Source organism: Morchella importuna (genome assembly GCF_003444635.1).
Source record: "Morchella importuna strain M04M26 chromosome Unknown Morimp01GS001, whole genome shotgun sequence".
Classification (NCBI taxonomy): Eukaryota; Fungi; Ascomycota; class Pezizomycetes; order Pezizales; family Morchellaceae; genus Morchella; species Morchella importuna.
In genome coordinates this window covers 2,456,450-2,473,051 of record NW_025763398.1, presented here as the reverse complement: position 1 = coordinate 2,473,051, position 16,602 = coordinate 2,456,450, and the positions used below count along the sequence as shown (strand labels likewise).

Genomic DNA, 16,602 nt, shown 5'->3' with positions numbered 1-16,602 from the left:
CGCTAGTTGTGTCTTTAAACTTCAATTCCTATTCTAGAACTCCACTAACTAAGCACTGCAGTATATACAGGAATTTACCTATACTGGGAGCATAGAAGCCGCCGTAGAGGGGGTCAACGGAGGAAGGTGTTCTAGTCCAGCCGTTTAGAACCGTTCATCGGATAGGTTCGTTCATCGAATAAGTCAGAAGTTTGGCAATTCCGTAATGATCGCTGACTCTTTCCCAAGGAGCTTTATCGGAAATTTTGTTCTACTGGCTTCATTAGCTCCTTTATCGGGGTGGGGGTGGGGGGCGAGTCATCACTACGGTTATCCGGTTGACTGGCCGGTTAGTCATAGATTACCCAGTCCATCTAAGAAATTCGTGTGTAGGCCGAACTGACGGTACGACCAGAACAGAAGAGATACCGTCTATAGCACCGAAGCTTTACAAATTAGGAACAAAATCTAGCGAGGACCTCAATATTCTCGGTGGGGCTGTTCGAGAAGGGATGAAGACCTGGCCGGACTCGTCTCGAGACAAGCTAGAAATACATCGAGTGAGAATCTATGATCCAACCCTCCGCCAACCTTACCTCCCCTCCCGGTGTTCCTGTTATATTATACAGTTGTTGAGGCGTGCTGCTTAGCGGGTTGCGAAACCTCCCGTCTTGTTAAGAATATTGAACGCAGTCCATAAGCCCACTTGCGAGGCGAGGAAAGAAAGTCACGTCAAGATCTCTTGAAGCATCATACCCGATCGGCAATATATAAATTTGTCAACCAACAACCACAAATCCATAAACAAACAGAGCTCTGTCCGGAACGGGAATCTCTACGTAATTACCTTTTCTACCCGCTGGTCAAGAGGGGTGGAGACACTAATAAGCTCCAATAATTTCTACGGGGGCCTAATAGATCCAGTATGCCCCGGGGCTACTAAATCTTGAAGTCTACCTGAGGCCAGAAATACATGTATTTATCCTAAGTAAGCATACTCTCTCTCGTGGAATATACTAGCTGCCATTACACATTTAAGTCCTGAGTATTGCTACAGTATCAGGGAACTATCGTTAAGCATTACCACCCATTAACTACATATATATGAACACGGGTCTGAGAAAACTTGACTTATGGTCGGCGAAGGGCCGGGACGCAACACAACAACCAGCGAAAAGGAAACCTAACAAACATCAATTTCTACACAACCTCCAGATATGGGAAACAAGTAGGAATAGGTAGATAGACAATATCAAGGGCAAAGATTCTAATAGTGATGTCAGAACAAAATATTTAAGAGTATTCGCTTAATCCTTTTCTAGTATCTTAAATCATTATGTTTCAAGGAACTTGATGTCGAGCCTCCTACTAGCTAAAGGAACTTCTGAGAAATATAATATACACCCTTTAAAACATTCTCTATCAGTAGGAGAAACTTTTGGGTGGATCGGTTGGCTGATCTGAGCTTGTTAGGTTTGAGCCCATAAGTCAAGTTTTCTCAGACCCGCGTTCATATATACCTCACTGTGAGTCGAACCCACATGTACAGCATCGCTTTTAATCATGAATACTCCAGCATACCTGTATTAATCAAGCACTCTCTTGGTGTAAGAGTGGTTACATTAATATGGTTCTGGTGCGTCTTGGCGCTGGCCTTGCAAATATCAATTCAAACCTGAACTGATATTTGGTCCAATAACCTAGTTCGGGCCTTAGATCCCGAATCAAAGCACCATCTTGGTTCACAGGGAGGCGAGACTTATTTTCAATGGGCCAGAAGCTTGAGCCTAAATCTCGAGCTTGCTCGCTCGCGTGAAACTATACTGCAGATGTGGGTTGTGTTGGGGTTTTATATCCTATGGCTAGAAACTTACAGTTAACATATTCTTTGGCCTCAATATATTCCATTATATCATGAGATATGCTTAAGTATGCAGCAGTGATCTGGTACCTTGCAGTCAGTGATCGGTGTGATCGGTGTGGTAGCAAACCCCAGATCTAGTTGCATCGATTGGTAACAGATCTTGACCATTTAAGGCGGCCTCAAATAGCGGCCGGGATCACCCAGAATCACTCGGCGGTCTAATTAGTAGAGCTAAATATAGCACCACACCACACACACACACACACATGCTTCCTAGCTTCACCTCCGACGACGTACGTACGTCACGAACTTGAGTCAAAAGAAAACCCCCCCGTAAAGCAACGCTACTGGCAGTGCCAAAGAAACACTGTAGCTCTAAATCAACACTCCTCTTGACGCGTTGCGACCGCCAAGAATCGCGTCCCACAATTCATACATCGCGACAAAATGCCGCGCGCGGTCAAAGGTGTGTGTGTATTCTATGATTATGATGAAGCTTGATCGCACCTTATATAATAACTAACACTCTCTCCACCGCAGGTGTTCTGGTCGAATGGTAGATCTATAACTCCGCTCTCTGCCCTTTCATCATCCTCGCATCTGACTAATAACCCATCAACAGCGACCCCTCAATCAAAGCCATTATTCTCAAGATCGATGAGGACCACCACCACGCCTTCATAGTGGAGGACCTCGACGAGGACCACCTGGTCGTGAAGGAGGCGAAGCTCGCCGAGCTGAAGGAGCGGCTGGAGAAGATCTTGGAGAAGACGCAGATGATGGAGAAGGATGATGACAGTGACCCTGACCAGCCGGGTTAATGTGGGTTGGGTTTTTGTGGTTGTGTCTGTCTGTCTGTCTGTCTGCGAGCCTTTGGGTTGTGAGGTGTAGTGAAAGAAAGTCTGGCTGGGTAATGCGTCCCCGGTTCTGGAAATGATGCACGAAGCTCTATTTGTTATGTATTAAATTGCTATTGATCTCCAAATAAGTGACGCCACTGTCACTATCAAAAAAAACAAAAAATTACAGGTGAATGTTAGAGGTTATAAACGAAAAAAGGCCACTATTGTTTTTGTTGACGGTAGATATATACCAAAAAACAAACCTATACAAGTACCCACCCACATGTACATAGTATCCAGTAGAGCCCATATCTATCACAAAAAGGAAACAATCAAAAAGCACCGTCTGGTATGTTTCCTTTTCTTTTTCAATATATATATAAACATCCACAAACAAGCAAGAAAGCAAGCCCGCAGAACAGAAGAAGAAGAAGAAGGGGAAAACAAAAGGTTGTTGAAAACTCCCAAGCTCAAGCTCAAGCTCAAGCTCAAAATAAAGTTCAAACCAAGTATCCAAGGTCACCACCCCAACCTCTCTTTCAAATCCCGGGCCCGAATCTGTTAGAGAGCTACTACATAGTACGCACGGGGGAGGAAAAGAAAAGATGGCAAAGCGAAAGAAAGTAACGGAAAAAAATACTAGTAATAAAAAAAAAAAGACAAACTCCTACAAAAAACACCCTGTAACGCCCCTAACGAAACTTTGACACAATGACCGCCATAATCAGCAACACAAGCACCGTTATGATTGCAATCGTAATCATCCGATTTGTAGCCATCCTATCCCCCACACACACCGTATTAGCCCTCCACTCTTTTTCAATCCCGCCAAAAATGTAGATAGAATCTCACCTACGCGCCATCCCCCTCAGCGTCTTGATACTCCTATCCAAGTAGCGCTCACTATCATTCAGCGTATTATGGGTATTCTCAATCTGGCTCCTCTGCGCATACAGGTCGCCCAGGATGCTCGCGCCAATGCCCTCCGTCTCGTTCGCCAGCCGCTGGCTGTCGCGCAGCCGCTGCGAGGACCGCTCCAGCCGGTCCGTCCCGCTCAGCAGCTGCTGCCGCTGGTCCACGACGGCGTCACCGCTGCCCCCGGCACCGCCGCTGCCGCCGCGGCCGCCGAAGAGGGTGGCGCGGTCGCTGTTCTGCGAGAGCTTGAGCAGCGTGGAGCGGGAGACGTCGAGGTCGTGCGTGTAGTTGCGGAGGCGGGGTTTGATCTTGTTTCGGAGCGTGGAGGGGATGTTGGAGAGCTCGAGGGTCATTTGGCCAATCTAGAATTACTAAGTTAGTTTTTCCACCTTTATATGTGAGAGTGGGTGGACATACGATCTCGTCGGCCTCGTCGACAGCACGCTCGGCGGCGCGGATGGCGGCCTTGCGGGGCTCGCCCTGTAGGTCCGGGATCTGGTCGAGCTTTTGGGAGATGTCGGCTTGGGTAAGCTTGAAGTCGGCCTCGTAGGAGGCGAGCAGCTCGGAGCCGGGGTCGGTGTCGAGGGGGTTGGACATGGTGGCTGTTGGTTGGTGGTGGTGGTGGTGGTGGTGGTTGTGGGTGAGGGAGGTGAGTGAGTTGTGGTGATGGGATGGATATATGGGCGGACTGGACGGACGGGCTGGGTTATACGTTAGCTTGGTGTTTACTACTATTTGTATGGGGATTGTGGGCGAGTGACGCAAGCTGGCTGGTTCTCTCGCTTGCCTTGTCGTTGAGGAGCGGGCAGAACGGAAAGACAGCGAAGCCGAGGACTCGCTCGCTCAGGAGAACAGAAAACAGGACGTGGGGAGCGAGGAGGGATGAGTGAGAGGGGGGGAGTACTGACTCCTACCTGGGCCTGGAGATGCTGATACACGGGGGGGTATTGGGCTGTATTGTATTCTAGCAGAGCACGAGAGAGACGAGAGACAAGCAGTGGCAGAGGAAGACGAGCAGAACAAACACACCCGTGATAGATATGAAAGACACAGACAGGCAAAAGCAAGAAAGAGACAGCCAGCCAGACCTTGCAGAGACGAAGACGCCTGTCGCTGCCCTTGGCATCGGCGCTGTGTGGCTGAGCACATGTGTGTGCATGCACTCTGCCACACATGTGAAACACGCTCCCCAAGGGCACAGCTCTGCTCTTTGCAGTGGGTATCGTGACTTCTACTCTGTCATACGCAGAATCTGTTTCTATTTCTAGGGCGGTGTAGAATACAAACAAGCATTTGCACAGATTGACGTCCATGATCATGCGTGACAGCTATGTATGCAAATGAAATGCCGTACCAGATTCTCTCCTTCCCTGAGAAGCTCCCAGTCCTGGCCCGTGCCCGCCTGTCTCTCTCTCTGTCCTCTTGCGGTTAGGCCGCCAAGCCCCGCAGCCCCACAGCTCTGCAGCAGAGCCGCACTTGACTTCTCAAATTTTTTTAACCTCGAGACAAAAAGAAGTATCATTGACCTTTCTCACGCAATTCTGCACGCAACTCCCCACAGCAGCAGAATCCACACAATGGCCGACTCCACAAAAACACCCGAGAGCTTCGCCGACCTCGGCATCGACAGATGGCTTGTCGACTCGCTCGGCGCCATGGCAATCCGCAAGCCCACGCCCATCCAGGCAGCCTGCATCCAGCCCATCCTCGAAGGTATCTCATTCCCCCCTCTCTCTCCTCCCTCACAGCTAACCACCGTTCCCCTCTGCAGGCAAAGACTGCATCGGCGGCTCCCGCACAGGCTCCGGCAAAACCATCGCCTTCGCCGCCCCCATCCTGCACCGCTGGTCCGAAGACCCCACCGGCATCTTCGCACTCATCCTCACGCCCACGCGCGAACTCGCCCTCCAGATCGCCGAACAGCTCACCGCGCTCGGCGCGCCCCAGAACCTCAAAGCCTGCCTCCTCATCGGCGGCACTGACATGCGCGCACAAGCCATCGCGCTCGCCACGCGGCCGCACATCGTCATTGCCACGCCCGGCCGCCTCGCCGACCACATCCGCAGCTCGGGCGAGGACACCATCTGCGGCCTGCGCCGCGTGCGCTTTGTCGTCCTCGACGAGGCCGACCGCATGCTCAGCGAGACGTTCGCGGGCGACCTCGAGGAGTGTCTTGGCGCTGTGCCGCCGGCGGGCGCGGGCCCGGGGCAGCGGCAGACGCTGCTCTTCACGGCGACGGTGACGGAGGAGGTGCGTGCGCTGAAGGAGATGGAGCGGCGGGAGGGGCGCAGGGAGGTGTTTGTGTGTGAGGTGGATACGGAGAGGTTGGCGGTCCCCGCGACGCTGAAGCAGAGGTATTTGTTGCTTGTGCCGTACACGCGCGAGGCGTACCTGCATACGCTGCTGAGCACGCCCGGGAACGAGGGGAAGTCGGCGATTGTGTTTACGAACCGGACGGCGACGGCGAATCTGCTGACGCATACGTTGAAGATGCTGGGGCACCGGGTGACGCCGCTGCATTCGGAGCTGCCGCAGCGCGAGAGGACGGATTCGCTGGGGAGGTTTAGGGCGGAGGCGGCGAGGATATTGGTGGCGACGGATGTGGCGTCGAGAGGGCTTGATATACCCGTTGTGGAGCTGGTGGTGAACTTTGATGTGCCGAGGGACCCCGATGATTATATCCATAGGGTGGGGCGCACGGCACGTGCAGGGAAGAAGGGAGAGGCGATCACGTTTGTGACGCAGTATGATATCAAGCTGGTGGAGGCGATTGAGCAGCGGACGGGGAAGAAGATGGAGGAGTATGTGGATGAGCCTGGGGTGTCGCTTGAGGGCCGGGTGGTAAGGGAGACGCTGCAGGAGGTGTCGGAGAAGAAAAGGATGGCGAAGATGGATATTGAGGAGGGCAGGAATGAGAATGGGAAGAGGAAGAGGAAGTTGATGGATAGTGCCAATGGCATGGGGAGGAGCAAGAAGAAGATTACTATAGAGAAATAGTGGGCTTTAATGTGTGTGTGGGGCATCTTGTATGATAATTTCTTATTGGCGTTCAAAAGTCGGTTCTTGTTTTGATATGTAGCTCTGTGCAATGATTGATCGACCATAAAAAAAATGGTGGTGGTGATGATGACATAGATGGGCTAAGCCAAGAGCATCTCAAAATCCTTTTAAGCTTAATCTTAAGCGAGAAATTGCGGGGGAATCCAAAAACCTGGTACGGTAGATGGCTTCATCCTGTCAGGACCCGCTCTGATTTAATGAGGTATGTAGTCGCCTTACAGATGGGGGCGGACGGGCGGGCGGGAGGATCACCCTTAATCGTTTTGTGGTGCCTGTCGACTTTTTCCCACCCACTCCACACAGAAGTCCATCCTGTCAGGATTCGAGCTTTTGCTTCATCCCAATATTCTTGCATGACCTTATGGGTCTGCACTCTAGTTGGCCGTTCCTTGAGTCTGGACTCTGAGCGTTCAGGTCCTGGACATGCATCAGTCCTAGGTACCTGAAGTGCTATCAGGTTGGCCCTTTCTTAATTCTAGGACTCTGGACATTCAAGTCTGGACATCAGTCCTAGGTACAAGAAGTGCTGTATCAGATTGGCCCTTTCTTAATTCTGCGACTTTAAACGTTTAGGTCCTGGACACCAGTCCCCAGATACCAGAAGTGCTGTATCAGAAAAGTGCCGCGTTGACCTTAATTCACAACCTGACCTGACGTGACTGACTGTCTGATGTATGCGTCAGAAACAATCTGTAACATCAGTTGATAAGGCTGCCATTTTCTGCTCGAATAAAAACAAGCTCGAGCTTCCCGGGGGTGATCATCTCACGAAAATGCTGCTGGCAAGATCGATAAGAGACTTTCTCGTACGTACCCCGATTTACGCTATGCATGAGCTCCTCCTACATATTCTAGATGAGCGTGTTTGATCGTCATCAGTAAGGCTAACTAGCCCCATAGGCCTTGTTTGAATAGTCGAAACAACTACCTAACTAGCCAGAGATATACTGTAGATTCACGTGGTATCACTCGCAATGTGCGAAGGGGGTGGGGTGCGGTTTGAACCCGGGAGTTTTGGAGGGGTGAATTGTCAAGTGGACGACTGAACGTGTGTTCGTCCCTGTCTCGGCCCAAATCTCAATCGTCAAGAACGATTGGACTGATCTTCAGGAACGCCTACGGGTGTACCTGTTTGTGTTGTTGAACCCTACCCTATCGTACCTTGTGTACCTGGGAGAGTCTAGACTAAGCCTTATTAGTCAGGCTAACGTGGCAGCTTTTGGGGTTTCAAGAGGTTCGGGTGCTGTTTGGTTTGGGTTTGATGGTTTGATGGTTTTTGATGGGTGGGGGGGGATGATGTTGGTATCGGCGTTATCGATAAAACAAAGCGGATTTTAGAAATGCTGTTCTTCCTGCTGGCTGTTTGCCCCCATCTTTCGATTCCCCCAGGAGATTTGAGACGGGTGGGGCGGCTTCCAAGCAATGTATTTACACATCTTGCAGCGGGTATCGCAAACAGGGGCAAAACATAGGAAACCTAAGAAAAACCCCCCTTATCCTCATCTAGTCGGAGAAATCGTAAGGCATTCTAGTACATACTCATGCCAATAGAATGTAATATCGTTCCCAGACTCGAAATGGGCGAGATTGTTTCCTTGACAACGTGGGCGTCAACCAGAAAGAAAAGGGCCCTCTACCAAAAGGGAGCAGCAGCACCTCCAGCGAGACAGACGATAGGGAATTAAGGTTTTTGATATCGGGCAGCAGATAGCAGATTGCCCCACATGATTGCCTGCCTTAAGCTCAAGTGTTTCTAGAAAAACATTAGCATTTACTTCTGCTGCACTTTCTATTGGAGTCAGCAATGCATTTGTCGTTCCGTAGGGCGCAACCCTGCCAAAGAAGGTTGGTTGTCTGCTGGCTGGCTGGCTGGCCGTGGCTAGGCAGGCGAACGCGGATGTATCGTATCCCTTTCTTTGCCACCTGCTCATCTCCCATCGCTCCTTCCCTCGCCGCCTCCCTTCTTCTCTCCCCCTTCCCTCCCTTCCTTCTTAGCATTCCTCTCTCATTCTTCCATCATCTACCTTTCTCCCTTCTGTTCTCATCCTTGGGGCAGACCATCTTTTTTCTTTCTTACTTCATCACCTCCACCGTCCTCTATACCCCATCAGACAACCCGATTTTTTTCTCGCTTTTTTTTTCTTCGCCCGCAACAACCCCCTTTGTACAACGCAAACAGAAAAAAGAAGCTCCCCATAAAACTGTTTGATGACTATGGATTACGAAAACGAAAGCCGTGGGTACGATGGTATGTTATGATTATTGCTTTCTTTTCGTTCTTTCGGGTTCTTTGCACTAGACGGACACGTACCTGTTGTTTGTTGTCGTTCAGCCTTGTTTTTTTTTCTAAACCCGCGTACAAACAACACTTTAAATATGGACGCGTAAAGCTAATTAAATAATAGAAGATAGAGAGCAGTACCAGCGCGACGAGCGCTCTGTTTCTCCTAGGGGCAGACGCGGAGATTCGGCTCCCAGGCGTGATCGCGTCAGAAGCGCGTCCCCTGGGGTAGGGGCGAACGGTACATCATCTTTTTCCTCTTAGCTTTACATTATCATTATTCATCATGCTGACTGATTTGTTACATAGCTCCGTTCCACCAGAGTCAAGACCTGATGACCGCCGTGCTCTTGACACAGCGTCAAACACGTCTGAACGCGGTGGTCACCGTGGCGGAAATGGTGGCTCACCAGTTGATGGTGCCACCAACACTGGTACCAACCTTTTCGTGACTGGAATCCATCCTCGTCTTACTGAAGATGACGTAACCCGTCTCTTTGCCAAGTATGGCGAGGTTGAGAAGTGCCAGATCATGTTGGATCCTCACACCAAGGAGTCCCGTGGATTTGGATTCGTCAAGATGGCCACTCTTGAGCAGGCCGATGGTGCTAAGGAGGGCTTGCAAGGCGAGGTCTTCGAGGGTAGAACCTTGAGCATCGAGAAGGCCAGGAGAAGCCGTCCCAGAACGCCAACTCCAGGAAAATACTTTGGACCACCCAAGAGAGGTAAGCTTTCTCCCTTTTTCTGTAAACCATTTGAACATCCAGTTGATGTTTGATAGATGATTTCCGCCGTGGACCCCCACCTCCACGTTATGATGACCGTGGCGGCGGGCGTTACCCTCCTCGTGGCGGACGCTACGATGAGTATGACCGTGGCTACTCTTCACGCTACGATGATCGTGATGGTCGTGGTGGCGACCGCTACTACCGCTCTCGTGAGCCCCGTGATGACTACCCCCCTCCCCGTGGTGTGGATCGTTATGCATCAAGCCGTGGTGATGATCGCTACACTCGTGAGGACCGTCGCGCTCCAAGGGAGCCTGGATACACCAGCTATGCTGAGCGTGAGCCTGGTTACTCCAGAACTGCCGCTGCTGAGCCTGCCGTCCCGCCTGCTGGCAGTGAGAGTGGTGGCAGAGGAGGTTATGGTGGGTATCGTGATGATCCCCGCGATGACCGCAGCTACAGGAGGTAAAAATCTATACACTGTGATTAACAGAATCTGCCCGTGAATGTGTGACAACTTCTCTTTTCGTTCGTACTCCAAAAATTAATACGACGTGTACTGCTTGCTGTCTGTGTTGATGTTTCCCCCTGATAACTTGTTATTTCTTCATTTTTACGCTGTATTTCTTAATTACTTGTTTCCTCTTGTCATTGCTTGGTATCCTGTAGTTTTTGTTCTTGGTGGCTTAAAATGTGGTGGATGTTCATGAGGGAGGGGGGGGGGGGTTTAGCTTTCGGCACAACCGCACAGCTGGATCAATTCGACTCGATCTGTGTTTTGGGAACAACGAGGCGACTATCTGCACTGCGGCCGTCTTCAAAAAAAAAAATTCAATCTATCAATCAACGCGAAGTTTCGGCGGCATCGGTCCACTCGAAGAACAAATTTTCATATCACAATCATAAACCATAAACAAAATCAAAAATCAAAACATGATACCCTTGCCGGGAATCAGGCCGACTTCTCAAATTGGAGGCTCGGCTTATACCCGCCAGGTAATCGCCATTCCCTTAATCGACCCGTCCTGTATTCGTCTTCGCCGTATCCAATTGGTCAACTTCGTGATTCAACATCTTGTTCCGCATCGTTCGCTTGAACTCGCCCACAGTAACTCAATCGTATACACGTCCGCATAAAGGATCGATTCTCTTTGTCGCCGAGTCTGGAAACTATTTTATTCTTTTGGACCCAGTATTTTAAGCGCTATATTCTGTGGCCGTCAAGGAAACATTCAATAATCCCCGGTGTTTGGTCAAAAATTAGTACAAAGGATACGGCAGATATTTCTTTTAGCAACATCTCAACGTTATTGTGGTCACAGCGAATTGCAGTCAATGGTCAACTCATTAGATAGCTCAGAATCTTCTCTCTTGTTCCAGAGTCATCATCGTCGTCGCCCATCATCAAAAAGGTACCCACTCTCGCAAAATCGAGAGCTGATGATACAACTCGCATTGAGCCACCCGTAGACAAAGAGCGACAGCACGTCGTTGCTCAATCAGTATTATCAACAAGCGATGTCTTCCTTTGTTCAAATTTCTGCACAATTTTTTCGGTCATTAGCACAGGCCGAGACAACACAATAATTCGATGGCGTTGTTCAAAAAATATAAGTACCAAAATATATCAATCAGGCCTAAAAAAAACGTACCAATACCAACGAGATTATAGCGAGGCCAAAGCGCAGGCTAAAATGGCTAAAGCATCATGATCACAAATACAAAATGATGGTCCTACACAAAAAAAATATAAAGCCAAACACTTGCGGTTTTACATTCCATGCGTCTTACCTATTATTATTAATATTAAAAATATACTTACAAGGATGAGGAAATATTATGCTACCCTTTTTTTTATGCAGGTCGGTCTCATGACTACAATCATCTGTGCAATGCGACCCCCCTCAGCTATCCTCTTGTTTCATAATCTACTTTAATATATACCCCCGACAATCGACACATGAAGACGCGCGGATACGCATTCTAGAATGGGGCCTATATACTCCTATCTTCACTGGCATAGACTAAAGGATGACTTCGGAGGGCAGTAACGACGCGTCTTTTTACTACTAACAATGTTTGGTGGGCAGTGGGAGTTTTGTTCGCGTTTTTTTTTTTTCGGTCATTTGTTTGTTTCAATTGGCGTTTGAGCCTGCATTGCTTGTATATTATTAGTTACCAATTCTAAATAAGTCTATTTAAAATTATTTTTCAAAACCTATATAGGTACTGTGTACTTTTTATCTCTGTCGCTACATACTTGACACGTCGAACGTCGATTTTCCGCGAAGAGCTCATCACAGTATATATTTCTAGATTAGTAATACATCAAGTTGTTGAGATTATCACTCGAGTGATATTTCATGATTACGAGTGATAGAACACTTCATGACGATTGGGGACCCTCCAAGCTATCCATACACCACTGTGAGCATTCCCGGTGGCTCTTCGTGATCAATCTGTTTGTATAAATCCAAATATTTGCTGTTTGTGATGTCACTTTGGAATTCAATTCAGAGAAATCTACACACAGAATGTTTGATGTATCCCCTAATAACAATCCATAACGCTGAACGTTCTTGCTTTTTTCATCTTCTTGTCTAGACCCTCTAGATCCAGCCATCTCAATATCATTGAATCTCCTGGGAGCTAGAAAACTGGATTACCTTTGCATATGAATCTATATGCACCCATATACGCCCATATGAGCCCATATACACTCATATGCACGATCACATATGATGTTATATAACCAACGTCATACCACATCCCATCAATCCACTAAACCCCCACGCACACATTACTTATAACTAGATCCAGAGTCTAGCTCCAAAAAAACCAATGTTTCAAGCCAACTATGACGTACCAAACTGGTCTGCTGTCAATGATCAGTTTCCACTCTTCCCGATCCCGCTGACGCTTGACAACAACAACAGGTCAACTGATGTTGCGGGGGGGTCGAAAAGGGTGGCTTTGAGCTTTGATGATCCCGATGAGCTTGATGATTCCGATGACGTGCCGGCTCCCCGGAGGCACAAGAGGCGGGGTGGGGTGGTGGGGTTTGGGAGTATCACCGGCAGTGGCGGGAATAGTAGGACGGTGTGTACGTATGTTGGTGAAAAGCTCTATACTGAATGTGAGTATGATGATGATGGCGAGGAGGAGGAAGAAGAAGAGGATGATGATGATGATGATGATGATGATGATGTGATTGAGACGGGGTTTGCTGCTGCCGTGAAGGACGAGCCTGTGGAGATTGAGAGTGATACTGAAGACGGTAATATGGGCGATGAAAGTTACAAGAGATGGACAGAGGGTGAAATGGGGGTGCTTCGCGATCTTCTGAAAGAGAGCAAAAATGTCCAGAAAGTCACTGCGGATTTTATTAGGATTTTAGGTACTAGGAGGACTGAGGTGGCGATATACAATAAGGTTTCCAAGGTGATCCTGAGGGAGTTGGACTGTACCTGGACAGGCGCAGACGTATTTCCTTCCTTTTCCTAGTGTTAACACGTAAGCTGGAACTAATTGATGATGGGGAGAAATCTTAGGCTGCGATTCTTGTGCAGGCGGTTGATAGCACTGATTTGAACAGGGAGACGGCCATCATGAATGATTTTTTCAGACGGGCAAACTCGGGAAAACGGTTTAGTAGACACCTTATTCGAACGAAGATCAAGGCTTTCGATATGCAGAGAAAGAGAGGGGCCGTGGAGAAAGTTTGATGAGGATGTTTATCGTCGTTTCGATAACCGTATGTACCTTCCACATACGAGGCACGTATAATTTTACCTATATGTAGTGGTATTATCTTCATCATATTGGTCATTTTGGGAATTTATAAAAATTATATGAAGAATAATAAAATTATTTCACGATAATTCTTATCAATTGATAAAGCTATGTTATATTACATGTAGTATCTCTTTTTGAGTCACATCAACTTTGCCTTTCTGACCAAGGAATAATCATATGATTAGATGATCTACCTACATAGGTTCTCTACCCTCTTTCTTCGTCGAGTGACTACAATACCAAAAAAGGCTATGGATTCGCTACATTATTCCCGTTAATGCGCTAGTAATGCGTAAGAATACAAAATTGCTACGGTATTCGTTTTGTAATGCTGGTTTAATTCCGTATTATTCACTGAATCCCATTTTTTCGTACTGTAGTTCTCTATGCATCAATCGAGCACAACATCCAGCCCATACACATAGGAAACACTTCTTGGCGCGGCCTGTCTGCGTGATATGAAACGCCCCTACTTTCTGTAATGATTATATAAGCCACCTGAGATAACCCCCTAAAACTCGCAAGTGACAATAGCTATGTGCAATACCACGTTTTGATACATTGTTTCCTGTTATTGGTCATTTTACATATCTTGTGACACATTCATTGATTATCACTCGGCATTCTTGGTGGCCACGCTATTGGGACTCCTTGCTCAACGCAATGAAGCATGTGCTCTTGTCTGCGGATACGGTATCCTTGCACACGCGCAGCTTTTCTCTGGACTATTGGCTTACCAAATTACTGACATGTGACACATAATTTTGTGTTGTGGGTGAAAAACAAAGAAGCCAACCAGTGAACTGAAACCCCAGCCCGCAAATCCAGTTTTGTCAATTTACACCAGCTAGCGCTCTAGCGGATCGTTTATCAATGTCAGATTAACAAACAAATAGTTCTACACACACTTGTAATATTGCTGAAGCTTTACGTACAGTAATGTCACAAGATGCGCACGATCCTCGATCTACCCATGGGTAACGGGATCACACAAGCCATTCCCGAATACGAGAGTTTGTTAGGTGGAAAAAGTGGTTTCGCGTAAAGCTAAAAAAAAAATGACTGTTCGTGAAGCTAGTGGACCAACATATGGAAACTTTATTTTGGACTGCGTAGTATTTTGCACCCTCCTCCTCCCCTTTTTTGATACCCATGTGGAGGGTATAGTCATTACTAGTGCATCACCAACAACTCTCCAGAGTTTGTTACGGGGTAGATTGTTGGTATTCACCAATGACTGGAATATTCTGTAGCTGAATATCCATGTTATGAAGAATGGGAGATGCTTGTAGCCCCCCTTTGTTGGGTCTGCAGAGCTGATCCGGAGATCTATAAGGATGGCAAGGCTGCACTGCAATGCACTGTACATACTACTGCTGCTTGGACCGGTAATATTAGGGTATTCAGGCGTCGATCATTTTAATCGAAACTTAAGCATACCAAAAAGATGAACGCCGAAGAAGAAAATCAAGTATCCGTCCATCCCATTGACGAATCTGGCAACTCTGCCAATGTCAAGCCCGAACCCGACAATACGGACATCAAAGAGGAGAAGGGGGATGAAAAAGGCCAAGGGCCAGCCCCTTCCCCTCCTCCTCCTAGTGCCTCTCCTGCAGGAGCCAAACAGGAGAGAAAGCCTCTGAAAACTCGTCCCGTGTCAAAAAAAGTTGAAGTCCGCAAGAAGCGTGCCGCCAGCGAAGCGTTGGATCAGACAGATGATACTTCAGCAGGGGGTCCTGGCCAGAGCGGTGGTAATGAAAAATCAACGCGGCCCAAGAAAAGAACTGTGAAGACTGAAGAAGCTGAGAGTGGTGAGCCAGGAGGTAAGTTGAATACATGTATTCCTCGTAGTTAGGTGTGCTACTCGATTAGGATCACCCATGCATTCAAACTAAATGCGTAAAATCGCGCAGATGCCGAGGACGAAGAAGCCGTTTCTTCTACTCCAGCAACGAAAAAAAGGCGCAAGGCACCCAAATCGACTACCGGGCAAAAAGGCAATTGGACGACCGAGGAAGATAATCTCATCATTCATTTGAAGAAAGAAGGAAAGGGTTGGCAAGACATCACCAATCTTGTTAATGTAGCAGGTGGTCCGGGAAACGAGAGGACCTTGACCGCTGTGCGGTTGCGCTATCAGAAGGTGCTCAAGGATCGTGATACGGAACTCACTGATGAAGAAGTACTTCCTTAACATCTTCATTATCTATGGACACTATTAATTTTGGTGGTATTCGCGCAGTTTCTTTTCCTAAAACAAGCTGAAGCCGAAGTTACCAACATGGACAAATATAGCCTTATCGTCAAGAGATACAAGGAGTTGTCTGGGAAGGATCTTACAAAATTGGGATGTCAGAAATTTCTGGCCTTGGCTAAGAAGAATGAACACGGTGTGACAAAACATGGAGAGGAATAGGGAGTTGGAGATAGTCCCCGTTATTTTTCACTGAAAAGTGTCATGTCATTACTTGCTGCAACGTTACTTAGTAGTGGAGGGTGTGTCTGGAAGTTAATTATACGGTTAGAGTAGATACTTCATGCATATGAAAGTCTGATGGAGAGTGAAAATGCATGATGCGGAAGAGTAATAATGAAGTAATGTATGCATGTCTGGTGAAGCCGTGCAAAGCTTACTCTACCCCATTAGCCCACTCCTGGGCCTTGCTCTCCATCGGTAGTTGATGCATACTGCTTCTGGCTACACCGAGTATCCCTCGCCCTTGTGAATGATGTGAATGATGTGGGATATACAGCTATCGGTAGAATTATTGCGGAAACAGGGACCGACGATCACGCCGAGAGCAGGGCGATTTTCCAACGCCACATTTCCGCAATAATTCTACAGATAGCTGTATACTTATTGTGAATCACAACACCGTTAGTGGGAAGGAAACAGTGGGGCGGATAAGGTGAACTCAGCTGCCAAATGTGCCTCCACAATACTTAATTGCGCATGGTTTCATGAGATGTGATATCATTTGATAGTCTGTAGACCCTCATCTGCCGTTTTTAAACTAGGTTTCCTAGACCCAGACATTTGGTGTCCCTCCAACGGTGGATTTGATATTAGGCAGGCGATCAGTCCAATCGTTGGCATATCGAGCAATACAGGGGTCCATGTTCCGACCCCCCTTGACC

At 47.9% G+C, this 16,602-nt stretch overlaps 6 protein-coding genes across 6 annotated transcripts; 5 read left to right on the top strand and 1 right to left on the bottom strand.

Annotated features, from left to right (window-relative positions):
• Positions 1-2,290: 2,290 nt before the first annotated feature.
• Positions 2,291-2,664, top strand: LAJ45_00624 (uncharacterized protein; the record flags this gene model as incomplete). Its single annotated transcript, XM_046110225.1, has 3 exons — positions 2,291-2,309; positions 2,384-2,399; positions 2,466-2,664. The coding sequence occupies 3 exons, from the start codon at positions 2,291-2,293 to the stop codon at positions 2,662-2,664; spliced, it is 234 nt and encodes a 77-aa protein (XP_045976918.1).
• Positions 2,665-3,377: 713 nt separating this feature from the next.
• Positions 3,378-4,749, bottom strand: LAJ45_00623 (uncharacterized protein; the record flags this gene model as incomplete). The annotated part of the gene is made up of 5 exons (XM_046110224.1): positions 3,378-3,465; positions 3,538-3,962; positions 4,018-4,301; positions 4,509-4,529; positions 4,689-4,749. 5 exons carry the CDS (start codon positions 4,747-4,749, stop codon positions 3,378-3,380), a joined length of 879 nt encoding a protein of 292 aa, XP_045976917.1.
• A 428-nt stretch (positions 4,750-5,177) lies between these two features.
• On the top strand, positions 5,178-6,597 carry LAJ45_00622 (uncharacterized protein; the record flags this gene model as incomplete). Its single annotated transcript, XM_046110223.1, has 2 exons — positions 5,178-5,313; positions 5,372-6,597. 2 exons carry the CDS (start codon positions 5,178-5,180, stop codon positions 6,595-6,597), a joined length of 1,362 nt encoding a protein of 453 aa, XP_045976916.1.
• Positions 6,598-8,874: 2,277 nt separating this feature from the next.
• Positions 8,875-10,138, top strand: LAJ45_00621 (uncharacterized protein; the record flags this gene model as incomplete). The annotated part of the gene is made up of 5 exons (XM_046110222.1): positions 8,875-8,908; positions 9,066-9,182; positions 9,251-9,375; positions 9,447-9,666; positions 9,723-10,138. The coding sequence occupies 5 exons, from the start codon at positions 8,875-8,877 to the stop codon at positions 10,136-10,138; spliced, it is 912 nt and encodes a 303-aa protein (XP_045976915.1).
• Positions 10,139-12,510: 2,372 nt separating this feature from the next.
• On the top strand, positions 12,511-13,394 carry LAJ45_00620 (uncharacterized protein; the record flags this gene model as incomplete). Its single annotated transcript, XM_046110221.1, has 2 exons — positions 12,511-13,152; positions 13,221-13,394. 2 exons carry the CDS (start codon positions 12,511-12,513, stop codon positions 13,392-13,394), a joined length of 816 nt encoding a protein of 271 aa, XP_045976914.1.
• A 1,517-nt stretch (positions 13,395-14,911) lies between these two features.
• On the top strand, positions 14,912-15,880 carry LAJ45_00619 (uncharacterized protein; the record flags this gene model as incomplete). The annotated part of the gene is made up of 3 exons (XM_046110220.1): positions 14,912-15,287; positions 15,378-15,646; positions 15,707-15,880. The coding sequence occupies 3 exons, from the start codon at positions 14,912-14,914 to the stop codon at positions 15,878-15,880; spliced, it is 819 nt and encodes a 272-aa protein (XP_045976913.1).
• Between the last annotated feature and the right edge of the window lie 722 nt (positions 15,881-16,602).